This window comes from Coturnix japonica, chromosome 2 (genome assembly GCF_001577835.2).
Source record: "Coturnix japonica isolate 7356 chromosome 2, Coturnix japonica 2.1, whole genome shotgun sequence".
Lineage (NCBI taxonomy): Eukaryota > Metazoa > Chordata > Aves > Galliformes > Phasianidae > Coturnix > Coturnix japonica.
In genome coordinates, this window is record NC_029517.1 from 1868062 (window position 1) to 1895241 (window position 27180).

Below are 27180 nucleotides of genomic sequence, written 5' to 3' on the forward strand. Positions count from 1 at the left end.
TAGTGCACATGGTATTACACAAGGTATCCTGTTTGGATCTTGAAAAACAAAAGGCTGAGAAATGCATTCATTTTTGTCACCACGTGAACAAGGTTCAGCCACAGAAGAAAATAATGCATTATTTTCTACAAGCACCTCTTGTAAATTCAGTCCCTGTTTGCAGGAATAATGCCTGGACTCCAGAACAAGCTTCACAACATTACCTAGTTGGGAAACACTGAGACAGAGCATCACACACCAACATTCCCAAGGCAATAACTCAGTAATCCTCCCTATTCATGCCAGCTGGAAGCTGCATCTGAGAGCATTTCTGGTTTCCCTTTTCCATCTAAATGCAAACATTTTTATTACAGCGTGGCCATGCAACTCAGCTGGGATAAGGTGTCAGGACTCCTCACCCCACACCTCCATTGGATAGAGAGGGCCAGTGCTTGGTCCTACTGAGATTAATGACAGATTTCAGTTGACTTCAAATGGGACCACTGTTTGGGCCTTTCAGATCATTTCTTTCCAGGGCTGAGCAATGTGCTGAAGCTCTCTGTGTAATAACCATTTTAGGGAAGCCAACAGGAATGGGCCATGCCCAGTGCATCTGAGCCTCACAAGTAGCAATCTGGCTGCAAAGCTGCAGAGAAACTCCTCAGAAAGCAGCGAGGTGACCTCTGCAATGTGATCCAACATACACTGCTTTAGTAACACAAAGCAATTGGTGGTGCTGCCAAGAAGCCCAATTTACTACAAATAAATGTATTTTTCAACCAGGTAGTTGTGGTAAGGATCTGTTTGTGGTTTTCTTTGGTTTTGTTCTTTTTTTTTTTCCTATTTTTTTTTTCTTCTTTTTTAACTGTTTGTGCTCCTGTTACTTTTCTGCAGCTCAATGGTGAATTCCTTCTGGCACATCAGGAGACATTCATCTGCTAACAGTAAAGTTTCACCACTGGCACAAACAGGAGACCAAATATACCAGATTATTTTTTCCAGTAGTATACATTGACGAAGACCTCATCTGTGGTTCTTTGTATGCATTTCCACTTGATTACAGTTGCAGAAGTAATTCTGTGCAGCGCTTTAATCTTCTGCTGCACATTAAGTGAACCTACATTTTAAAACATACGGTTTATAAACCCACTATAGTGGTATGCAGAAAAACTGAAACCTACACCTATTGTGGATTTGTAAACAGCAGTCATTGTTAAAGATGGTCTTTTTTGTAGTTTTCCTTAAGGTGGAAGAGAGCAACGAAATCCTTGGCTTCCTCAAGTCAGAGCCGCTGGGACCGCTGACTTCAGCCAAGTCAGGATTTCAACTGGAAGGTCTGAGCAGCCCTTTGCGTTCCGTGCAAATGCAATATTTCCTCTATCAGAAATTCATGATAATTTAACCAAGCTGTTCAAGCTGAAAGGTTTAGGAAGACATTTTTGATGGTGTCAGAAGTGTCGAGTCAAAGCAGTGTGGAGTTCTGTGACCTTTGGTGCATGCAGTGACAGGAGATGGCTTTAGCAGGGAACAGTCCTCCCATGCTGCTGCTGGAGGATGCTGGAAAGCATCGATTCTTTCACCTCCTTGCCATGCTGTCATTTACAGGTTAGCACTTGAAATAATTCTTAAGTTTGTGAACAAAAAAAGCACTTATCTGTGTGTATCTGTGTTACAGGTAGTAGAACCAGGCTTTTCCTAAGCCTACCCCTGCAGCTCCTCTATGGAATGATATATGCTCACCTCGATCAAAGCTTTTACAATTACAAACTGATCTGACAGACGTGTTCCCTTTAAGACTGGAAAAGCTCATAGCTAAATATACTTTACTCAAAGATTTTCCCTCATACACATTACCTTGTCATAATTCCCACCAATTCCCCTTCACCCACAAAAATTGTGATCATTTGTTGTTGTTTTTGTTGTTGTTGCTGTTCTAAAACACTGCTTCCTCTTGCGCTGAAACTGATGCTTGTCTCTGCTCAGCTTTGGGAGAGGTCTTCTGTGCTGATGTGCAACGTGACGGGCTCACCGACAGTCCCATAGCTGAGAGTTCTAGTGGAAACTTCAGTTTTAAAGCTCGACTGCTCTTTGTCTGCCGAGAGTTGGACTTCAGTGCAGAAAGATGGTTTCACAGTGAAGGAGGGAGCAGAGGGAGCTGCTGCATGCACCCCGGGCTTCACCTCCATGCAGGCATCACTTACATGGATGGAGATGTTGGAAGAGCCTACGGACTGCACACCAGTTACTCGAGATGTGGAGATGAACACGCTCCCTGGAATGTGCTCCTCCAATGTGGTGAAAAATCTCTGCCTGGGCTCAGAAACCACGGGTCTCCCCAGGTTCAGCAGCACTGGCTTTCCAATGGTGGGCTCATTGATCTCCGTCTGGAGCACAGAGATCTCACAGGGTTTGTCTGCTTTATGGTTCTTCTCATTGCATCTGTAAGTCTCGCCTTCTCCAGGAACGTAATCTTCAAGATCCTCCAAAGTCAACATTTTGCCATTATGGGTTAAAATTTTGAGGTTCCGGGTGCTGATGTCTTCCGTCTGTAGTTCCTCTGGTTCATCAACTATAATGACATTCTCCTCTTCTGGAAGGACATCTTCAACCACTTGGGGCATCCCCTCTTCAACAGGCCATGACGTGTCTAACTCATCCACTTCTTCAACCTTTGGCCTCACCGATGAGAAGAGAATTCCGTGCTCATCTGCCGCAGCCGTCTCAAACCTGAAGCTCAAAGGCTCACCTCCACATGCAAGCAGTGGGGAAGCAACCCTTTCTCCACAGTGCTCACTTGTTTCCTGCGGGCAGCTCTTTCCTTCAGATCCACAATCAGTACAGGAGCTATTTCCTAGCTGTTCCAACTCACACGGGGAGCTTCTGTCTTCGTTACTGCCTTGAGGTCCTTCCTGATCCGTTGCATACACCAGAGGCTGGATATTGACTTCAGTGAGACTTTCCTGAGGCAAAGAAGATTTTGACTGTTCCACCAGTTTATTGTTGGAATTGTTTGTATTTGGATCATCATCTGGGGAACGCGTTGGCCTTGAACTGGGAAAAGTGAATGTTAACACCCCTGAGTCATCTTTTTCTTGTTTTACTGGGGAAGATCCTCTTTTCCTTACAGGCTTTGGTGATTTTTTCACCTTGAATTCAATTATTTCTTCCACTTCAACCCACTTGGGCTTTTGCTCTTCCACCTTGGTCTCCACGGTGACCTCTCTTGCTGCTGCTCCTTGCCTGTCCTCTGGCTCTGTGACATAAAGCACTGGGACAGCAGACTTTGAGGTCGCCTCTTGCTCGTGCCTGTGGACAGGCTGCCTGATCTTTGAGACAAAAACTGGCTCTGGAGTTGGCTCCGCTCTTGGGGAGCGGGAAGGTGAATGGCCTGAAGAAGAACGGGCAGGAGAAACCCTTCCCCTTTGCCTTGGGTTCTTCACCACAGTAGTTATCGTCTCTTCTCTGATGAGGGAAAGAGTTGACATGGAGTTGGCAGGAAGACAAGACTTTTGGAGAGCCACGCTCCATTTGCACATGCCAGTGTCGATCAAGGCGCTATAGTGGGGTTAGTCTTAGGAGCACTCCAGCGTTGGGTGAAGCGTGTCATTTTGGAACACAACACACACACCCACATGCCCACCACTGCTTACTCACTGAATCAGCCAAAACCTCTTTGCCCAAAGAGGATCCCAGCTCTTTCAGCCTCCCTGTGTGCACAAATATATGTCCAGACAAGAAACGGTCTTCTGGACACTACTACATCTCACGTGCTTGCAGTGAACAACTACTTTGTGCCCAAAGAGCAGTGGCACCCAAGGGTTTCACTCACCCAGAGCTTTAATCACTCTAGTTTACCCGTTTCCTAAATGTCCATGGGTAAGATCTAGGCTTGGTCAAACAAAATGGTAAAATGTTTTTTATTACAGTAGGGTCAGTAATGTCCTCTCTTTTAGTAAGTCTATCCTATCTCTGTTTCATTGATTAGAGATTTATTTTAGGCTAGAAATATACTTTTTCACAGGCAGAATAGTAATACTAAAAGGGCACTAAGCATTTGGAAGCCAGGAAAGTTAGAATGCTTCCTGCAGAATTCAGCTATGCCAAAATACACTTAAATTTACTCTTCTTAGTACTGTAACTGCAGACACAGCCTGATCCTACTATCAGCAACAGATATAGGAACACCAGATCAATCTTGAATGCCTAGCTGTTATTTCTCAGAGTGATTCTGCTGGTCTTTATATTCTTCAAGTTATCCAGTGTGGTTGGGATTTCTCACCACCTTTGCACAGATATCAAAGATATATATATTCTACATATAGCAGATAAATATTCTGCTTGTATCAAGACAATTGTCTACTCCCATCCCATGGCAAACTGACCTTAAATGCATCTGAAGATGGGAATATCCATGGTCAGATTTTAAAATTCTTAATTTTTATGTTCAACATGCAGTTTTCCTGCAGAATTTTTTGGCGTCGTTTTTTTTACATGGAATAAACCTGAAGGTAAAGACAGAGTTTGATTTGCAAGTGTAAGGAATCTGATGTTCTGCTGCAGAGGTGACTGCTAAAAGGTAAAGTGGAGGTAATGCTAATTTTGTTTCTGCCCTGAGATTTTCATTCTACCTCCAAGCAATAAAGACTGGAATAACAAAAAAAAAAAAAAAAAAAAAAAAAAAATCCAGAACAAACTGAAGGATAAAGACAATCATCAGATCCAGGAAGGAGCAACTATGTATAAAAACAATAACTTTTATTCCTTTTTCCCTCACCAGCCTCAGCACCTCACCTGACTAGGCTCATCTGCTCCTGCTTTGCTCTTTCCCACAAGCTGCCATCACTTTTCTGCTCTGCCTTCTCACTCTGATCTTGTCTGCTGACAATGTTCTGCAGATCCTTCACCATAACCACAGTGCCTTTCTGAATTATCCAAAGCCAAGTCCCTTCTGATACAGATACAAACGAAACCACTTGTGTTTGTGCTAGACTTAGCTCTACACTGCAAAGTTACAATACTTTTTTGGGCTCTGGGATTTACAGGGGCATTGCTCAGTTTTGTCTCTAAATTATCTGTTGATTTATTTCCTGCTGGTAGTTTCAAAGAAGCTTCTGTTTCTCATCTTGCTGTGTTTGGGAAGCTGCAACATGCCCTTACCAAGCTGTTCCCAAACCTTACTCCACCACCATTCTCATTCGAGCTGAGGGCCTCCCAGATGAGCTTATGACCCCATCCTACCACCAAAGGGAGGACAAGTTCCCTTAGAATCATGGAATCATTGGGGTTGGAAAAGACCCCTATGATCATCTAGTCCAACTCTCAACCTTGTTCTAAGATCCCACACTTAAAGGTACCAACCCAGCCCCTGCTGGGGCTGCAGCCCTTAATTTAAGAATCACTTTTTGAGCTGTCCAACACAACATGTTAGAAATTTAGAAGTCAGCTTATCTGATGGTATTTTGCATTATTTTGATATTATTTAATCAACCAGTAGTAATGCTGCTTCTTCTGATCTGAAATCATAAAGGGGGAAGGTCTGCTATTAGCTTACTGAGGGGAGATGTGAAAAAAAAGCCTTTTTCCAGGTGGTTTCCAGGTGCAGAGATGTAAGAAGGTGAGATTTACTAAGCTTCATTCATGGTCTGGCTGAGAGATTGCTTCCTTCTCGGGACTTTCCTGGGTTGTTTCCGAATGTGATATCAAGAAGTGTGCCACTGTTCTGCTACCCAGTGGAAAACTGAGCCCTGAATCTTCATTTTCTGGCATTTGAAAGGTTAAAAAAACCTTATGACTCGAGTTGTTTACTCAAGGAAATAAGCCAAAGGCAGACCTAAGTCTTGTTCATCCTTCCCATTCTTTGCCTACTCAGCTCTTGCTCAGGGTAGAAGCTGCTGGGTGTTGGGACCATGGCTTTGTACAGATGGGCATGGATGATAACTGATAGTCATCACAGAAAATAGTAGAAAGAAGGAAAAATAAAGCACTTGCTGAGTCATATCTTAGCTGTTGTTTCACAAATCTGCCTCATCATTTAACAAAATTACTTCTAAAAAAGGCAAAATAATTTGGTTTTAGCAAAATAATGGCTCTTGTGGAAATGCATTTCCCTAAAATTCCCCTTCCCTTGTCACCTGTGGCCAACAGGACACAATTGAATTCCTTGAAGGTACTCTGACAATCTAACGTGTAAGGACAACCTTCCAGCATCATACAATTTAGTTACGCCCTTGTTTATGTTACTTTACTTCAAAGAAAGAAGATACTTAAAGATTTTAACAGCTAATGAAATCCCACACAAAAAACATCGTAGGCTGTATCTGTTGTGTTTGTGTATATTTTTGAGTAGCCAGTTCCCAGTGTTGGTTTATCTCAAAGCTCTGAGGCAGATTGTACCTTCTTGAGCTCTCGTGCGTCTCCTGCAATATCCAGTGGAATTACTTCTCGTATTGTGCCCTCACAGAAATGTGGCCTGTTCTCTGTCTAGCTGCAATGTTGCTATTTCTTTGGAAGGGATAGTTAGGTTTTTTGGGTGGTTACTTTGCATAACACAAAATACCATCAGATCTGGTGGGATAGGGGTGAACACACTTGCATGGCCAATAAACACGAGCTTGTTATTGGATCATGCAGAGGCAGCAAGGCAAAACACAAATGTTACCAGAAAACAAAACGAAACAAAAATAATCAGCACTTACATGATGATGGTTTTCTTGGGCACTTTAGTCTCTTGTTCAGTGACTACAAAGAAAACAGTATGAACAGCATGGGGTTAAAGAGAGGCAAAAGCTGAAATGATGAAATTAACTTTGCTCAGTTAATCAAAATAGACAGGAGTAAAAAAAAAATGCCTGTACCATCCCATCCATGCTTTCTGTGGTTATTTCCAGCATCACCTTTATGACCAAGAATGAGGATTCAAATGCTCTTTGAACAGAGTAATTTAGATTTGCTAATAACTACTGTGTTGAGAACAATATTGCAAAAACTGTGGTTTGTTTTTTTGTTTTTGTTTTTTTTTTGCTACTGGGAGATCCTGACGTTTGTTTGGAAGGCCAAATGGAGAAGACAAGGTACTGCATTTTTTACCTTTTTCCTTTCCCTGTAATACAGTAATGATAGTGTAAGAAACCTGGAAATGCTTTGAGATGAAAAATCCTGGAAAGCTGAAATGCTTTCAACTGTGCTTTCACTTGAAGAGTTTCCCCAGAACACTAAACTCTTCCTACTGTGGACTAGATGCTAAATCCCAGCTGACAACAATGATAACGAAAATCATCAGAACAGAAAATGAGCATCAAAAATCTGTAGGAAGCCCAGAGGTAGCCCTGTAGCACACTTACACCTGCTCCTTCCCTTTTACTCTAGCGTGTGTAGCTCTTGCGAGCCCTGCCCCATGCTGAGCTAGAATCTTGTAAGGCATGCCAAGATACAGGAAAAAAATGATAAAAGATTCAGTGACTTTGCAAATATTTGTTCAAAAGGATGTTTTTGAAAATACAAAAGATAGCATGTAAAGAGCTAATGGAGATTTTCAGAAGGTCCCCAACTTACGGAGTCATAGAATGGCCTGGGTTGAAAAGGACCACAGTGCTCATCCAGCTCCAACCCCCTGCTGTGTGCAGGGTCAGCAACCAGCAGCCCAGGCTGCCCAGAGCCACATCCAGCCTGGCCTTGAATGCCTGCAGGGATGGGGCATCCACAGCCTCCTTGGGCAACCTGTTCCAGTGCGTCACCACCCTCTGGGTGAAAAACTTCCTCCTATTATCTATAAATATTTATCTGCTGAATTAAAATTGAGAAACAGAACCGGACTGTTTAGAACCTATTCTGAATGGCCGAACCTATGTGAGATCTGGGAAAAAAAAATCAGCATCAAGCCCCACCTCTTCTTGAATAAGCTAGAAAAGCTTTTAAGAAACTTAATTTAATCTCAAAACAATTTTTCCAGCAATTGGTTTGCAGCCTTGTAGCCAGCCTGGTGATTTCCATTTGGTAAAATTCAAAGTGAACTGCAAATTAAGAAAAAAATAAAATAAAAGCCCTGAAATCGCAAAGAGTGGGAGAATCAATTCTGTTGTGAACAACCTATTTCAAGTGATCAAGTGGGTCCTGATGACTTGCAGTTCACTGCAGAAAACATCTATTTTGTATGCGCTGCATCTGAGGTGTGAGGGAGGATTTACGTAGCCCTCTGTAAAGGATAGAACCACATGAAAGTAGGATGAGAGAATCTGGGCCTGTTTTCCTGAGAGGAAATTTTAGCACTGGATTTATCATTTCAACTTGTTAAAGAGCATTGTAGGAAAACAGCTTTGCAAAGCAGGAGCCCCTGAGAAGCAGGTTAAGAGCTGTAAGCATTAGGGTCAGCCAGTGCTTCTGTAGGGCCAGACTCTTCCTTGGTTAATGTGTTCAATCGCTGCCTTGTGAGCTATGGAACATTTAGGCCTATATTTGAATGGAAGTCAGCTCTGTTTTCTCTGAATGGTTAAAAGGTGTTTGCTAACGTGGCCTTTCTTACAGATTTTAAATTCCACTCTTCCCACTCCCAGAAGCTTGAACCCATTTCCCTGCATAGTGCATACACCTCAGAGATGAACCCATAGCACAGGATGCACAAATCTGACATGAACTGCTAAAGCCAATTCCAGAATGGGGATCTCAGGGGCATAAAACAGTTCCCTAAACTGGGAGGTTGAGTGCTCCTCTGCACTTAAAGCAATCTTACATTTAAGAGCCTCAGGATATTTGGCTTGCAAGAGGGGTGTTATCAAAAGCCAGGTAGAATCATAGGATCACTGTGGTTGGAGAAGACCTCTGAGATCCTCGTGTCCAACCCCAGCCCATCCCACCATGTCCACTGACCATGTCCCTCAGTGCATCTCTGTGCTTCCCCAACACCTCCAGGAATGGTGACTACAAGGTAATGAATCTGCCCTAAGCTCTGCATGAGAACTGAGGCAAAACTATAGGGATGGTTGTTGCCTTGCTGTAACTGCGCTAGATTTTGGGTACTTTTCTTTAAGGTTTTATTTATCTTCATTTGAATATCCCATCTTTTCCCCTTCTGTTCACTGTCCTAGACTTGCCTGCCCGGATGAAAATTCAGCACCTCTCAGAAACACTGGGTTTGTATTGGGAAAATTAACAGACAAATTAGTGAATGTGGAATGAGGGAATAGCAATAACAACGTGTTAAAAAGGGATGCCAAAGCACGCCAGCCCACACTGGGTCAGACTTGCTGTATGGAGGTTAAGCAGCAAGGCGGGTGGCCACAAAGCAGACAGTCAACTTGAAGTCAAAGAGACAGATCTTCTTTCCATTACATTTTTTTTTTTTAAAGTGTCTGAAATTCTTCAAATATCCACAGAAAGAGGATTTTTAAAGCAACTCTCCGTTGACTTCAGTGCAAAAGCCAAGTGTGACTTAAGGCAGAAGTCAGGGGATCCTTTAGTTCAGTGGTTTCCATCCTTTTGATTTTGATCCTTCTGATGGATCTGCAAATTTCCATACTAAGAATTTAAACCTAATGGCAAGAATTTTGCTTCTGAGATCCCGAGTTTTGGTCTGATAACCATCACTGGCTGCAGGTCAGGGTCTGTAAACCACTGTACTAATGGAATCTCAATTGTGACAGTAGGTTTGGCTGGTGTCATACACAGTACAGGAAAGGCAGGAGAATGAAAACTAACACAATTGCAACCAAAGCCCCTTGGGTGCCTCGGGAGTCTCTTATTATAGCTATTTCCCAGAACCAACTATAAATCAGGTAAACTGGAAAACAGACATAGTGGCCATTTCCTGATGAAGTAAAACTGCACAGCAGTAATGTAGCCCTCATGGTGAAGTTATAAATAGTCCAATTTTCACAAGGACAAAAGATTGTAAGGATGGAAAGCAATAGCCTTCCTGAGATCCATCCATCCTCCTGTTCTTTGCCAGATGAGCTTCATTTTTCAATAGGTAGATCACAGTGGTCACTGGTTCCCAAAGACACAATGAACTCCCTCTTTGTACAAGTGTATTGTGCCAGACTTATCCTTGACATGATCTGCTCAGAACAGCCATCATGGTGAGCCTGCTCATTGCTTTGGTTGGCTTGGAGCAGCTCCCACTGTTTCACCCCAGAGGTCACTCAGGGATCTATTTCTTTCCCTACTACCAAGCTCAGTCAATTGCAAATCACAGACCAAAGACTATTTCATAACAACAAGCTCCAATTACATTTCTTCCAACAAGCTCACAAAATCTTTTTGTTTACGGCTGTGGGAGTGATATCACGTGATTAATTCAGGGCTGAATATTTGTAAGCCCATGAGCTGTTTTACAACCTTTGTTTTTATAGCATCTTCTGCCTTGGCACAAGGAGACTTCATGGACATATGCCGTCCTAACAGTAATTTATGTTCCTCTACATACTGCATATAAGTTATTTTCCTCTCCTTGTCTCAGCAAGGACAAAGCATTAAAGTACTTCAAGATTTATGCTACCAAAACAATTGTAGTGTTGCTCTACAAACACCATTCTCCCTGCAATGCTGTTTGCTGAAAGCAAGCATAAAACCAAAACAAGTGAATACGTAGATCTGGATACTGCTCTTAATGCCCTGGTGTGTCTGAATCCTCTTAATGTAAAGCAATGCATTATCAAGTGTCTACAAAGGGCTGACCCAACGCTCCATCCTGACCAGGACCATCTTTCAGACAGGGACAACATGGGAAAAATGCTAAGAAAATAGGAGAGTGGAGAACCATTTTCCTGGAGTATTATTCTCCAGACCCTGGGCATTTGCTGCTTGAGTCAGGAGGTCTTTATATTTGATGTCTCTCACTTGGATGCAGATAACAACACTCAAACCACATCAAAAGTACACTTGAACTCTTGTTATTATCCTGAGTTAATATGAAAACACTGACAACAAGGAAAGAATATTCCACAGATCTTGGCAAACCTCTGGCTTTCATTGCCTGTGTCACAACTGCTTGCATCAGGAAGAGCTCTCTGACAACAGTGCTTGTTTGCATGGAATGACCTGTGCCTACCCTAGTCCTCTCTCTCACCCTTCAAAACAGTAAGCTACCGACTGTCTATTGTCCCTTGGCTATTTTCTCTACTGAACTGCTTCTGGGAGCTGCTCAAGAGAGTCAGCACTGGTTGGTCCATGACCAGCTATGCAAGGATGCTTCTAACATGTATGAAGAAACAATTTCGAATGCTAAAGAATATTCAGTTCTCAGTTATGGCCACTAATCTACATTTGTGTACCAAGCAGACTGCTTGTGGAAGTTCCTTTAATAAAAAGGTATCTTCAGGAAGGCAACTTAGGAAGTTAAAGTGCTAATAATGAGATGAATTCTTGGATGGTGTAAGATCAGCCCATATCACCCTATTGATTTGGTTGAAAGATGCATGGGAAAAAATAGAACAGACTCTATGATCATGTGAGTAGTCCTAGCTAAGAGATGAACTACTGTTCAGGACATACAGCGGTCAGTTCTCCTATCCTAATAACTCTAGAAGGTTTTCAGTAGCACCTCAGGGAAGGATCACAATACATCTGTGGCTTCATTTACTGGCCCCTGTTCTCTGCCAGTAAAACATAACTTATGTCCTGCCAGGCTGACACACATTTCCAAGTACTGCTACAGGAATAGAAACATTTTTCTTGGGTGGTGTGACATACCCTTCATTTATGCCTCCTTTTTCATATAATGCATTTATGAACATTATATGACAAAGTTGATTTGCCAGATTTGGAAATCAACAGATGGTGATGGGTATATGGCTGAGCTGCAGTATACCCATGCACATCTCAATGGACAAACAGATACATGGACACCAACGATCAACATGGATAAGATGGCAAATATGTTTGAACCTCAGTGAGATGGTTTTAGAGTAATACACTGACATACTTACAGGGCTGGACAAAGACCATACCTTCAATGGTAATGGCTTGGTCTCCTCTTCTCTCCTGGGTCAGGGCTGCAGCACTGTGATGGTAAAGTTCTGCTCCACTTTTTGCTGACCCTAATCTGTTCACCAGCTAAAGAGAATCACGCAGTACTGAATAAAATGCAGAATGCTTTTCTACAATAAAATCTTTCCATTCTGTAATAATAAGTACTTCGCAAGTACATGACAACAGAAACAGATGAATCTGTGTCCCTAGATCTGAGTACAGTTTCAATGAACACATGCTGCTCATTAAGTTCATTATAATGCTTTACCATGAATGACTTATACAGACAAGTTATGGCATAACAGGTAGTTTAGTTACTCATTGTTTGCTCTGTGATTTGGTCCTAAGGTAACTATCTCTGAGGTCAGATTCCTGCCATTTAAGTGGTAGTTAAACAGTTGTGTTAAACAGCTGTGTTGTTTTGGTTTTACTCCTAATCATCCTTCAGTCTACTGAGTCTTACTCAACCAAGGCAACGCTGGATCTTAGGATCTTAGCTAATGGCAGAAGCCAGGTGATGTGGTTTTGATAAAATTCCAGTAGAAGTCTTTAAATTGGATCAGATCACATTAAAAAATCTATGGAAAAATTATGTAATGCTATAAGCTGAGCCCCATGCACAGGAATGGCAGTGCTTTCCATTTCTATTTACTTCTTCCTTTTGGATTTGTAGTGATATAAGTTTGTTCTAGTTTAAAGGTGGTCCTGAGAAAATAATCACACCAGAATGATCCCAAACTTCAAAAGATGCATTTCTACAGATGTGGATTTAAGCTCCAGAATAAGCTTGCTCTATCATTAATTGAACAACCAAACTCTCAGATCAGAGTCATGCCAGGCTTTTGGACATTCAAGTTCCAGATCTAGGGAGAACCTGACTTGTATCAGTTTTTTTATATGGCATGCAGCAACAATTTCTCAGTCACTGATCTCATGCAATGGATCTCAGTGCAGTGATTTCTCCAGTCTACATAATATCAGCAGATGTCTTAATCTCTCTGAACTTACTTCACATTCGTAGTGTCCCATATCTTCATTGGAAGGGTTCTTGACCACCAGCACTGTTATACCACTCCGTGGTTCACTGAAAGTCTGGTATTTATTTGAGTCCTTCAACAGTGTGCCATCCTTATACCATCTGCATAGGGAAAACACTTCATATGAGCCAGGAAAAATAAACAGTGTCAAGAGATTCCCAGTTCATTGATCCATCTGTCAGATCAGTGGGCACACAACTCAGCAGTTAATCATTAGACAAATGCTTGTTTATTGGAAGATGGTAATGCAGAAAGGTAGATCACATGTGGATACTGAACCACGTGGGGTGCAGAGACCTTCCTCAAGAAATCTCATCAGCCAATGCAGGGAAATGTGATTCTAATCATGATAAGTTATATTGAGCTTTCTGTCTGATTATCCCAGACGGTTCGCTCAATTCAAGTATAGGACGAGGAGAATAAAGCAATGATGAAACATTGCCAGGGCATGAGATTTTTATATCTAAGCATTATCTGTAAGTATTGTTTCAGATTCTAGCTAGAAAAAAAGGTTGAGAAACTAAGGAAGGATGGGATTGGAAAGAGCCAGCAAGGGGATGGTAATAAGGTGGAAAACTCAGAGAAGAAAAGGTCGTGACTTGGGAAAAAGAAGAAGGGAGGGTCTTCTGACCATACAAAATGGGAGTGCGGGATTTGTCCCCAAACTACTTGAGGAACTGACCTGATCTGAGGCCTCGGTGCTCCTTCGACAGTGCAGGTAAATTGAGCATCCTCACCCTCCACAAAATAAGCATTTCTAACTTTGTTCACAAACCGTGGTGGCACTGCAAAGCAAAATTAAAGGCAGTGAACAGCTGACAATATGACAGTGCTCTAACAGGTACAAAGGATGCGTCCCTGACCAGATAATTCTCAGGATTTCAGCGCATAAGGCAGTGAAGACATCATTTTTGACCTGAGATTTCACTAGTACTTTATCTTCAAGAAAAGTTAATTTCTCTTGCATGCTATACAGAACTTCCTGAATGTCTTCATATTCATGCTTAGGGAATTACATTGCCCTTTGAAACAACGCATCTGTGCAGATCTTTACCTTGAACAAGGATCTTTCCTAAGGTACTGGCATTTCCAGCAGGACTGGAAGCAAAGCACATGTACTGTCCTGAGTCAACGCCTGTTAGGTTGTCCAGGATCAATGTGCAGGAGCCATCAGGATCTTCTATGATAATGTGATGGGGATCCACCTCCACTGGCTTTCCATCTTAAAAAAAAAAAAAAAAAAGGGAAAAAAAAAGTCTTTGAAAATAGTTATGTATCAGTTATGTTTTCTCCATGGGAATTTTATCCATTATTTCCACTTCAGAGGAACGAGAGCTGCATTTGCTTTTCAGATATCAATTGAGGAATGAGCTCTTCATCACCCTCAAAAGAAAATCTTCATGTATGTAAATCACAATTTGGGTAAATTATTTGTCACAGAAAGATCTATATTACTTTCAGCCAACAGGAAGGCTAGAATTAGTTATTTCTATGTGACCAGCCTTTTGATTACCCACTGACAACCTGGCACAGAGAGAAGAAACCTGGAGTACGTGTTTCCTGATGTGCTTCTCATACCTTTGTACCAGCTGACTGATGGCTTGGGAGCTCCTGTCACTTTGCAAGCCAGCTTCACTGTCTCTCCCAGCTCGGCTGTACAGTCTGCCAGTTCTTCCTCAAAGTCTGGAGGAACTGAAACAGAATCAACAAGTTAGCCCTGAGGAGGATAAGGTCTGTGGGATGGCTGCTGCAAGGTAATACAATAGGCAGCATTTCTGGAATTCTGTGAGGTTCAGAAGGGAAAGCTGAATTGGGAAATTTTTAGCAGGTAATGACTTTCATTACATTATAGAATGTGACATGCTGTTCTTGCTTACTTGAGAATAAACTCAGCCCGATACATGTTTGTTGTTGGCTCTAAAGATGGGCCATAAAAACATGAACTTGTTGCTGGCATGGAAGTATTTTTGGCTGTGTAAGCAAGCACATCCATTATTCAAACATGCAAAGCTGCCAAAGTAATTCCCCAGTTAAAATAAACCCTTGATAGCCAAACAAGTACTCTGTTGGTCTCCATACAGCCAAATCTATGACTTATTCCTACCACGTAAAACTGTGTAATAGTGTTCCTATAGTCTTCTTCTCACTAAAGGCACAACAATGAAGAGTTCACACTTCTTTTCTTTACAGCATATACATACTAAAACCAATTCTTTTCTGACACTTTAAAGTGTTATATTTCCTATGGTCCAAATTATGCCTTTTCTAGCTTATATCTGGACAATAAAAGTCTTATAACTGTTGAAAAAAAAATTGTGGATTAAAAATTGGCCTGAAATGACAGTGAGGATGAAGCAACCTGGATGAAAACATGACGATCTGGAGCAAATCCATGTGCCCAGGCGCAGCAATGTAAGCAGAAGCTGAGGGTGGAGTGTTTGACACCTGATGAAGTAACAAGGGCCTTTATAAGGTTAGAAGCAGGGCTCTGGTTCAGACCTTGTGGCTCTTTCCAATTGAGTAGTCTTAGGTCTTTGTCACCAAGTCCAGTGGCTGTCTACCCTCCTGCAATCCCTGCCAGAATAAATTCACCTCTAGTGCCAACTGCAATTCATGTTTTAGGTGATTTAGTATTGCATTCCTCTCTTCATTTTCAGGACTGCTGTGCAACCTACTCTAGGGAACCTGCTTTAGCAGGGGGTCGGACTTGATGATCCCTAGAGGTCCCTACCAACCCCTGTGATTCTGAGGTTCCATGACTGTGTGCTGGAAAACCCTCCTTCTATTGGCAAGGATGTCTAAATAGGAAGACAGAACTTCAGCCTGTGGCTGATCCTCAAAGGTAACCTGTGTAAGGGGGGTGTTGAAGTGGCAGTGGAACAGCCAGCTCTTCTCAGCTCATCACCTTGTGTTTTACATATTTGGCATATGGACACTGAAGAGTAATAAGAAGGATATTCACTTGCTCTGCTATTACCTCCAAATCACACAGGTCCGCTGGGACCTCTGTCATGTAAAGCTGATTACTTTGGTGAGCCATACTCACTCCAGACAGGCTGGCTGATTCGCTGCTGAATGCCACAGATCTCCTTCACCCAGGAGTTCTTGATGTTCACGGTACGAGCCTGAAGGAGGTACTTGCGGACTGAGTCCTCCCGCTCGTGCCAGATCTCAAAGGCGCGGTCATCCCCTTCCACAACATCATTCACATCTATGTTGTTCAGCTGCAAACAGGAGGAGTGCAGGAAAGTCAACACAAATCCTTTGTTCATTTCAGGTTGAACTGCATTCCAGCCAGAACTGAAATCTCACAGTTTAGTACGACTCAGAACTGGACCTTTGTGAGCCAGAAATGTCATCAATACAGGTTTTAAATGGAAACATTTATTAAACACCTGCAACTCTCCTGCTGTCAGTGTTCTTTTGTGGACACTACTTATGCCACTCCCATCAAAGCTATATTAGATGCTCTAACAGCAAAAGAGGAAATTAGAGTAATTGTCAGACTGATGGAGAAATGCAGCATGGCTTTGTCTGAACAGCAACCAGAGTCACTCTGCAACACTTCCTTCCCCTGGTATTTCTGACTTTTGAACAGCAAATAAAAGGGTTTTTTTTGGCAGTAATTATTATATTTAAGGAAAGTCATGTCCACTATTAAAGGGTATCTCAGAGTGGGACAGATAACTGCCCCAGAGTCTAATGTTGTAGGGTTGGCAGTGGGGTTTGTCAAGGACTCTAAAAGGCTTTTTATATGCTTGACCTTCATGATGTTCTTGAAGATGTAACTGTAGGTGTCTGTCCTTGTGTCTCGCTTTGGTTTGCAGATCACAAGATAATTCCTGAAGAGGAAGACGTGTCTTTTGTGTCCTTTCCATGCCATTCTAGCTCCTGGAGCTCCTTCCCACACAATGAAGTGGCCCTGGCAGGAAAAATAAGAAAGATCAAATAGTGGCAACTAGAATTATTTCCATGGTGATATCACACTGCCATTTTTAAGCAGGGAGATAATAAATTTTTGAGAGATAACAATTTTTTACTATTACATCCTTATCTTATGCACCACTGTTTTATTACAACGTGGTTTATTACACGCTCATTTGATCTCCTTCACCAGAGCAGGATGTTCATTTTCTGTATCCTCATGAACTCCAGGAGATGGGCTCCCCCTGTCACCAGCTGGGACAAGTGGGCACATCTGGAGTGTGACTCAGTGGGCTTTTGTTATCAGGTGTCTAAGTGCAGACAGCTGAGTTGTACCAGACTGTCCCACAATTGCTGTAATTAACCTTACAACTCTACCCAACAGAACACTACGGTTCTCATGAAAGAGAGGGGACACAAAGAGGCAGAGTAAATGACCCACGTGATGCAGTAAGTCTACAAAGAGACAGGAATTTGAGCAAGCATTGTAGAAGTCAAGAATCATTCAGGTTAGAAAAGACTTCTAAGATCACCAAGTTCAAACCCAACCCTCCACTGTGCCCACTGTGACCACGTCCCTCAGAGCCATATTTCCACAGTGCTTGAAGACCTCCAGGGATGGTGACACCACCACCTCCCTGGGCAGCCTCTTCCAGTGCCTAATCTCTCCTTCTGAGAAGTTATTCCTAACATCCAACCTGAACCTCCTCTGGTGCAATCTGAATCCATTAGCTCTCATCCCATCACTGTTATCTGGGAGAAAAGGTCAACCCCCACCTTGCTACAGCATCCTTTCCAGTCATTGTAGAGAGCTATAAAGCCTCCCCTGGAGTCCTACACTGGTTTCTTAATAGATAGGTTATCTTTCCCTCTGCTGCTATTCCACGAGTCACCTGGCAAAGCTTTTGAAGATATATGAATAGTTTTGAAATTACATAAACTGATCACAGGTTTTCACTGGAGAATGTACAAAGTATGTTATGTTACCTTGAACTGACATGCCCTGCAAACTAGACTCTTCAAAAGAAGGTGGAATTGGTCCACTTTGTTCCATGCACTTTGGCCATGATAGGAGAGGATGAAGAAGGAATAACATACTTAAAAATCATGGGGGGAGGGAGGAGGCAAATCAGATCCTTTCCTACATGATGAGAGTTATGAACAAGGAAATAAGTACATCACATGTGAGCTGGCCCATAAGCATCTGTACTCTTGTTCTTTAAGCCTTTGTCAAGCCAGTAGACTCATCTTTCCTACCTACTGAGATGTGTCACACAGATGAGCAAGAAAGGCAATAAACAAGTACTCTGTTTCAGATATGGAGCTTCTAATGGAGCATCTGGTAGGACATAAGGTGCACATGTCAGTTACCTGTCGGATGGGTTCACCAAGGCTTTCCAAGGTCCCTGGGTAGTTCTCAATGAGTGAGACGTGGAGGTTGTTTTCTGCTCTTCGGGTGAGTGCAGACACGATGGCGTAAGCCTGCTCCAGCAAAGTGCAGTTTTGGCTGTTTCTTGCTTTGTTTCGGATTAATTCCTGTAGGTAAACAATGTGAATATTACTGAGCAGTGAGAACAAATAAGTACAATCCTATATGTAACTGTTGTAGTTCTTCTGGTGCTTACCCTGACAATGTCATTCATGGGGCAATGCTAAACTAAGAGTAGACATTAGATAGAAATACGAGAGGATAGAAAAGTATGAAACAGAAGTTATTTTTAGCAGTAATTAATCTGATCCTTCTTCAAACTATCCAAACTGCTCAGTTCTGTACAGTTAAGGTACATTTTGGCTTTTTTGGCAAGACGGTCTTATGTCGGGGTACACTTGTGCTACTTCCCATGAAAAATACTATTGAAAAGTGCTGCTTTCAAGCTTTTGTCTGTGGTCTGGGGGTTGGGGTTGGTTTGTGGCATTGGAAACTGTGAACTTTCATCTGGACTTAAAGTCATAAAACTATTTAGAGGGTACCATCACTGACAGTGATTACTGCTTCAATTTACTCAAGCTTTTGGCAGTAGTTACATCAGAAGGAAGCCAAGGAACAGAAGATAAAGAAGGATTTTTCCCCACAGGCTGCACAAAGCAGAACATAAAGCTACCAGAAACAAGCATAGCGTATGTTCTTCACCTTGATAATAGTCTGATACTGCTGAATCCTGTTGATGGGTTTTTCCAGATAGTGCTGCAATGGTGGGATGAGTGTCTGTGAAGGATCTTCGTTCATTAAAATTTCATCTGTGTATCTCTGAAAAAAATAAATAAATACATAGAAGAATGATAAATTATTATTATAAATAGCAGTGGTAAGGATTATGCTTGGAAAAATGTTCATATAGTAAATCTTCACACAGGTTCAAGGGGTGCTTTGGTTGCTGTTTACCTTGTAGAAATCCTGGACAGCTTTGCTGACAACAATCGACTCTGCCTGTACCCGCCCCACCAGGTACTGGATGTACTTGTTAAATTCTGCCTCGTGTTTAATAAAGCACATGGCGACATCGTCATCAGTGTCACATTTCTGCAAGCCTCGGAGGAAGACACTGTGGAAGAAAAAAGAAAAAGATACCTGAGGAGAAGGCGATGCAATGATGCTAGAACAGAGCCTGATCTCTAAATCAGCACAAGCTCAGCTGTTCATGGATACTATTCATAAAATGCTATTCATGGATGCTTTCCATAAAAATAATGCCTTTTCATGAGAAGAACTCATGGAACCCTCTCAGAACTAGAAAGCCTAGCTCACATAGACATTGTACAACACTTTCTTTCCTTGGTAAGTAAGAGTAGTCCAGACCAGACTTTGAGAATTCACTTTTGAACAGTAGATCTTCAGGAAATCATATCTTGTGGTAGACAAATGCTTTGTAGCATGAGGTGGTACATGGGAAGCTTGCTACATCTGGGTGTGTTTAAATGCATAAACACTGGTATCAGTTCTATATGAATGTGTCCCTTTGAAGACAGCGCTGTAGTGTAAGATGCCTACCTGGAGTGGAAGTGAGTAATGTCATCAATGTTTCTGAAGATGGTGGATTTCTGACTGGCAATAGCTCCTGGGACACTGGGACAGGTCTCAGTGTACCTAAGGTGATGGGTCTGGAGGAACTGTAGATCTTGAATGTAATCCTCTTCTGAGATCAACAGCTCTTGGATAAGAACACTGAAGGGGAAATGAACAAGCAAAAAGAAAAAACAGTCATCACTATTATCCTCAACATACTGAGAGGCTTTTTGTCATGAAAGCAGTGATATTTGATAAGAGGAATAGATATCCTGGAGTGAGCTAAACAGATCTGTAAGGGATCTGATCACAAAGGGAACTTGGATACCCCGCTTATGTTGGGACACCTACCCCTACCTCACAGGTATCTACTGCTAGGGCAGATGGAACAGAACATGAGTGACAAAAGAATCCATGTAAAGTAGATAGCAGCAACTTCATTGCCACATTATGCCTCAAAAAATGCAGTGATAGAACACTCAGCACGTGGTGCACGACAAGAGATTAACACAAGGTTGTAGCAGGGCTTCTGTGAGAGCTTTCACTATTTATTAGAAAATATCCTCAGAGATAGAGCACACTGAAGTACTAAACTGTAAACTTGTCTGGGCTTTTTGTGTGTGTGAAATATAGAGCCTCCAGAATTCCATCACTAAAATCCCTCTTTCAAGTCTCCCAGTATCATTTAGATTGCCTGGAATTTTCCTTGGCATTTTGATGGCAGAAATCACTCAAACATCAAAAATTCTAAGTCTTGAAAAGAGTGGATGGCAGATCTCAGAGGAACAGCTCTGGCAGGACTACCTCAATGCCATTTATGTTACATCAAAAGACAACAAGAGTCAGCACTGCAAATATCAAACAACAAGAGCTTACCTAAGCTTCCTTTTATATTCATCCTCAGAAACACATTCTCCAGGAAACTCGGGAACTTCTGTTGTTCCCCACTCTGGTGACAACTAAAACACAAGAAAAAAGAAAGACATTCATCTGACAGTGATTTCGTCAGTGAACACTGCATGATATCCCTCACACCACTCTCAATAACTACTAAAGCAGAAGTTTGCAATTACTTGGAGGATGATAAGGTTTTTCAAACCCGGGTACCCCTGCAATCATGGAGAATATGAAAAAGCTCTATCAAGACCCCTTCAATGGCTTCCTCCCTGTCAGGCTGTGCAAGAGAGATGTCTATGAATGGCAAGCAAACCACTTCATTGTAGATAGAAAATAAGTACAACATGATCAGTCACCTTTAATCTCTTGTCCAGGTAAGCTGGAGATACCCAGCCCTGCCGAGAGGGACTGGACTTTGTGGGTTTGGTCCTGACCAACCACTTCAGGGGATGAGCTGAATCAAGGACTTCCACATATTGGCCTTCCTTCAGAGTGATGGCCTCCTTGTCAGGTACAGCAGGCACATAGTCAGCTGTGACCATGTAGACATCAAAGATCTGCAGGGATGAAACAACAGTTATTTGGAGTTCTGAAGTGAATACAGCAACACTAGCAGAACCGAAGCATTTATCTGTGTTTTATCTACCAGCCCCTTTATGGAAAACAGAACCATTGTTTGCAATTGGAACACCGTATTTTCAAAGCTGTCCAAAGTGTTTGGGTTGTGTGTAATGAGTAAATTTTGTGACAAAGGAGAAGAATGGCCCTGAAGAATGGCCAACATTGTCAAAGGTTCCATTTGTTTCCTTCATTTTCTCCTTTTTTTTAAGAAATGTTTTGATATAAACATCCCAAACATTTGGATTTTCACTAAGTTTTCACTGTTATTCCCATGGGAAGAAATTCTCATCAAAATTATTCTGCCAACTATTCAAGGGCACAGAAAATTAAGCCTTTACTTCAATTAAAGTTGAGTTGAATGATATGTTTAAGGTCACAGAGTGAGCCATGAGAATCTGATTCACTGTACTCTATATCGTACATCCCATAAACTGTACTGCCAAATGTACCTACTGCAATGAGGTACACCCCAAAATGGGATGGAGACCCTGGAGGCTGATAATTTTAAGTGAGGTTTTCTTCTTGTGTGAAACTCATCCTTACAGGTCATAGAATCACAGAGTGCCCCAAGTTGGAAAGGATCCATAAGGACCATTGAGAGTCCAACTCCTGGCTCCAGACAGCACCACCCAAGGAGATGTCGTACCTCTCCTCTGGAATCCCCATCTTCAGATTCAGAGGAGGACTCTTGAGCAATGGATGAAGGTCTGGATCGGCCATGGCGAGGAGATGCAGAGGGAGTTTTGGATTCATCATCACTTTCTGCGCCTGGCACTCGGAGTGTAGCTAAAAAGCAGAGAGACCTCTAAGTATGAAGTTAAGATCTATTTGAACCTCAAGCAAATACATAATAATTTTCAATGTTAAAAACACAAGTATTGCCCAAGAAGAGCACTTGGGTTGTTTAGTGTGATATCCTTCTGATTCATAAGGTGGAATAAACAGTGGAACATCTCTATGTGTGAGGCTATACACCTCCTTCGTGCATTATCCTTACACTCAAAGAACACCTTTGTTTCAAGGCAGAAATTTACTGCAAGAAAAAGGGCACAACAAACTAGATTTTTTTCATGTCATTCATAAAAAAAACACAGTTTTCAGCTTTGTCTGAACTAAAAATGCCCCTAGGAACTAAAAACATTATGACATGGGAAATCTTTAAAGCAGGATTCCCTTCAGACTCAGAAGCATTGCACGTCAAAGCTAAGATGTTCAAAACAAACTTCTATTTTTTGAACTTGCCTTATGCCCCCATGGGCCTATATTTAATCCTGTTCACTTAAATAAACATTGGATGCTAAAAATGGATACTAGCTGTTTCAGTCCATAGTCATAGCTTATTGCTGCTTCAAAACTGTAGACTAAGATGGGACAGTTTGGATGGCCTCTCACTAGAAATTCTTGGTACTAAATAAACATCTACTACTGTTCATGCTTATGCAAGATGGCTGCCTCAAAATCTGCCTTACAAATCTTCCTCATACTTAAAGACTAGATGGTGACTAAGAAAGCATTACATGTTCTATACTAATTAAATTGCATTTGCCAGGTTGCTTACCCTGACTTATTTTGGCAGACACCATTTCTGAGATACGAGAGGTGAGTTTCTGGAAGAATTCTTCAGTTCCGACATCAGCTAATGAAATGGGGGTTCTGGATACACCTTCCCTGCCAGCTTCGAGGTCTCCTGGAAAATACAGTTTTCTATTGTGCATGGAGCATGGCATTGGAAAGTCAATGATAACAATAATGATTATTATTATTAACAAAAGCTTCTGTGGAAGGAAGGCCTCAGTTCCTTCACCTCCCCTACTTTTAATGCTGCTTGTTCACATTTCTTTCAAACAATTCACTCATGAAGATAGTCCCCTCAAAAAGATGTTATTTCAGTGAACAGAAAGACAGAAAGAAGGTTGTTATCGTGGCAGACATAGGCCGTCTCAGCTGTAGATGTGAAAGGCAGTAGTAGGAGAAAAAAAGAAGTTCATCTTACCTTCAGAGGAATGAACAGCTCTGAAAAAAAAAAAAAAAAAGAAAAGAAAAAAGAAAAAAGAAAAGAAAAAACAAAAGAAAAAAAAGAAAAAAAAGAAAAAAAAAGAAAAAAAAGAAAAAAGAAAAGGAGAAAAGCAGAATTAGAGGTTAAATTAAAATGTGTAGCAATAAGCCCTAAATGAGAAAAGATCTCTCCTGTACACAGGAAGAAAGGCACTTTTACTTTCAGAGTTCAACCGCCCATCTCCTAAGCTTCAGTTATCAACTTTGATAAAGACAATTTATGGTGAACAGAACATGTATAGAGGAATACCAGCTATAAACCTTTGGGAAACACAGACTAGTGTCATTTAGTTCAACTGGGACTCTGCTTTTTAATTAGGACCATTTTTTCGTCAGTGAGAGGCAGACAATTCCACATAGCAAACTGATGCTTAGGAAGGGAAATTCGTTCTGCAAATTGACAACCTGGAGTGAAACTGGTTGATTCCTTTAGGGCAGATACACTGTAGAAGCTAAGGTGGGTTCAGGTGGGTACCACTATTCAGAACATATCTCCCCAATATCCAAGCCAAGAATGGAAAGTTGAGAGGTTCTTCATGTGTGTTTGTAGGCAAGAAGTTAGTGAGCAGAACCTATCGATACATGAAGAACTTAACCCTGTTAATCTTTTTTGGCATTCTGGTTAGGAGACAAAAAGGAGTCATAGAATGGTTTGGGCGGGAAGGAAGCTTGAAGATCATCTAGTTCCAACCCCCCTGTTATATGCAAGGACAAAAAGAAGCAAGACTTCTTTTAAAATGAAGGAAATCTTTTTTTGTTCTTGCACCATCTTCCTTGATAACTGTGAAGAAATGACTGACATATGTATTACTGCATGTATAGCATGCTTCATTTATGGGACCTCAAACTGTTTTGCTTGTGTCCATCAATAAATGCTCTGTATGCCCAGTATCAAGGACTATTGGTAAGGGCCAGTCCCATTTTAAAGATAGAGAAAGATGAGTGACACAGAGACAGTGGTCAGTACTACAGATGTTGGTATTCAGAATCCATGTACAGGATCCTCTTTGGAAGTAGTCTGCTTGTTTCTGTAGACACTAAGCCCCTCACTTCTCACTGTATAACTTCTGCAGGATGACAGCTGCACTGCTTTGCTTCAGCCACTTACCCCAGGGTGGTCATTATGGCCTCTGATACCATCACACGTTCCTGGGTCAGGACTTCAGCCTCTTTCACTGCAAGATTAGGGTTTAGAATCAGAGGGCAGCAGCCGTAGGATGTTCTGCTTACTGTAGACACGTTTTCTAGACATGGATTACTGGGAATACTGACAGACTGAACCTGCCCCATTAATATTTCATCAGCTGGAATCATACTACCACCTGTGCAACACAAACGCTTTGCTCCTCTCTGTTCTCACACAGATGTAGGGCTGTCCCACCTCCCCACACTGCTCAAGCTATGCAGCTGTAGCTCTTGGAGCAATAAGTGATGATACTTTTCTAAATGATGACAGTGATATTACATGGTCTTATATTTTTCTTTGTGGTTAATGTGGTTCTTTTTCAGACTTGTCTGCTCTTTATACAGAAAAGATGCTGCTTTTAACCAAAGCTAGGTTCAGAAATCTAAAACATTGTAAAAGTTAAGAGCATCATCACTGACAAGGCAAGAAAATTCATTGCTAATTCAGGGAAATCGTATTTATTTTAGTTATGACTTGGTTAATTTCCTTATCAGTTGCACTCTTAGGAACTGTGTGAAAGTTAATGTAGAAAAAGTGTCTTTAACATATGACTTACCATCTGAAACTTCTAGGTTGGCAGTGCAGATGGACTGGCCAGCCTTGTTGGTAGCAATGCATGTGTAAGCTCCACTGTACTTCTTTTTAACATCCAACAGGATTAAACTGTGATGCATATTGGAACTGGCAAGTTTATATCCAGGAGTGTCTGGTTTGATCCACAGGATGTCTTCCTGAGACTCTTCTTTCAGCCAAGTAATGGTTGGTGGTGGATGTCCTGAAGAAAAACCAAAGCACTGAATTCAATTTTCCTAACGGCATTACTCGCACACAATCATGAGCCATACGGTGAATAAATGCTGCTTTTGGCTTGTTTTCTGATGCTTCTCCAAAAATAAGTTACGACATATATCTACTACAGGAGCATAAATCTTTATCTGGCTCACTTATAAAGACTTTTTCTAAACACAAACCTCTTAATCAACACATCTTCATAAGAGCATTAAGTGTTATTATCCCTATTCTTACAAACAGGAACATGAAAGTGAAGATGTGTTTTCCTTCAGCAGACGCAAAGTCTGTTACAGTAAAATATGGCCCCTGCCCTCAGATTAATGTAGGAGATATGCTGCAATGACTAGGGCCCAGAGAAAGTCCAGAATGAGTCATAAAGATGTACAATGCAAGTGTTGTGCAGGGAGATTAGGTAACTACCCACTTACCTTCAACTTTTACAGATAATGTGATGCTCGCACCTTTCTTCACCTTTTTATTGGTAAACCTTTCTAGGAACCTTGGTGGTATCAGCTGCTCGTGGGAATCTGAAAATGACATGGATGAAACATGGTGATACGTCCTGTGTGAGTCCACACAACTGAAAATTGCCCAGGGATTCTGTCATCACCTGCTATGGCTTCTCTCACCTGTTTCTGACACTTCTTCCTTCTCATCAGGATCTGCAACACAAGGGAAAGAAACAAAATGACAAATGCAAATACCTCTCAGTTGGTAGAAAAACAGAAAGATGATTTCAGGTGCTTATCCACTGCAGGACACATTACATGGAAATCTTAGGATTGAGTGTACCCTCACTAAGTTTACAGATGACACCAAGTTGGGAGGTGGTGTCCATCTGCCTGAGGGTAGGGAGACCCTCCAAAGGGATATGGATAGGCTGGATTGCTGGGCTGAAGTGAATGGGATGAGGTTCAACAAGACCAAGTGCCGGGTGAAAATTGGGTGCCCCAAATAGGCCAGTACCTACCTTTGACTACCAGCCTGGCTGACGAGTATGCAGAACCAGCAGAGTTTATGAGAAATATTGAGTATTGGCCAGCATCTGACTTAGTGACATTGAGAATTTCCAGTGAGTGGAACTCCCTTTTATCAATCTTCAGGATACGATCCGAGACCTTCAATGGCTGCCCATTTTTGAACCAATAGAGACGAGGCTCTGGGTACCCTGTGAGAAGCCAATACAGACACTAAGAGTGAATTACCATCATTGATTTGGGAACATCTGAAACCAGGCAGATCCCTGTGGATGATGGGTCCTCAGCTCTGCCCGTGGATTCTGATCTGAAGAATTACCAGATTAGAACGGGCAGAAAATTAATGGAATTGTATTTATTTGTGAAAGTTCTTTCCTATCTCTTCTGTTGCTGGCCCTCCCTATATCCTTTTCCATATCCAAACACCTTCCAGATTGGGAAAGTTACCCTTATATCTGTCTTGTAATGCACACAAAGGCAAAAGCTGAAGTCTTCAGTGAAATAAAATGTGGTTCTATGCCTCTGGATTTTATCAGTGTCAGTTCCAGTTTCAAAAACAGTTCTCATCATTTTTTTACAGGCAGAAAACAGAAACAAACAAACAAACATAGGAGAATTTCCACCTCTCCCTACTTTGGAAAGGCAACACCACTGGGATGCTTTTGCAGCTTCTATTGTGTAGTGGTGACCCCCTTGATACAGTACATCTAGGGTTGTTTTGTTCATTAAAGAGAATAAACAACACTC

General features: G+C 41.7%; 1 protein-coding gene across 1 annotated transcript in view; it reads right to left on the minus strand.

Moving 5' to 3' along the window:
- LOC107308835 (obscurin) overlaps nt 1–27180 on the minus strand; it is a 155929-nt gene that overhangs the window by 24186 nt on the left and 104563 nt on the right. The window contains 21 exon segments of the mRNA XM_032442807.1: nt 11919–12024; nt 12949–13078; nt 13660–13762; nt 14032–14199; nt 14556–14669; nt 16024–16201; nt 16741–16899; nt 18273–18437; nt 19033–19149; nt 19285–19444; nt 19891–20064; nt 20782–20864; nt 21159–21359; nt 22070–22209; nt 22982–23110; nt 23417–23436; nt 24587–24653; nt 25221–25439; nt 25885–25983; nt 26086–26118; nt 26427–26624. Coding sequence (XP_032298698.1) covers nt 11919–12024; nt 12949–13078; nt 13660–13762; nt 14032–14199; nt 14556–14669; nt 16024–16201; nt 16741–16899; nt 18273–18437; nt 19033–19149; nt 19285–19444; nt 19891–20064; nt 20782–20864; nt 21159–21359; nt 22070–22209; nt 22982–23110; nt 23417–23436; nt 24587–24653; nt 25221–25439; nt 25885–25983; nt 26086–26118; nt 26427–26624 — 2763 coding nt within the window.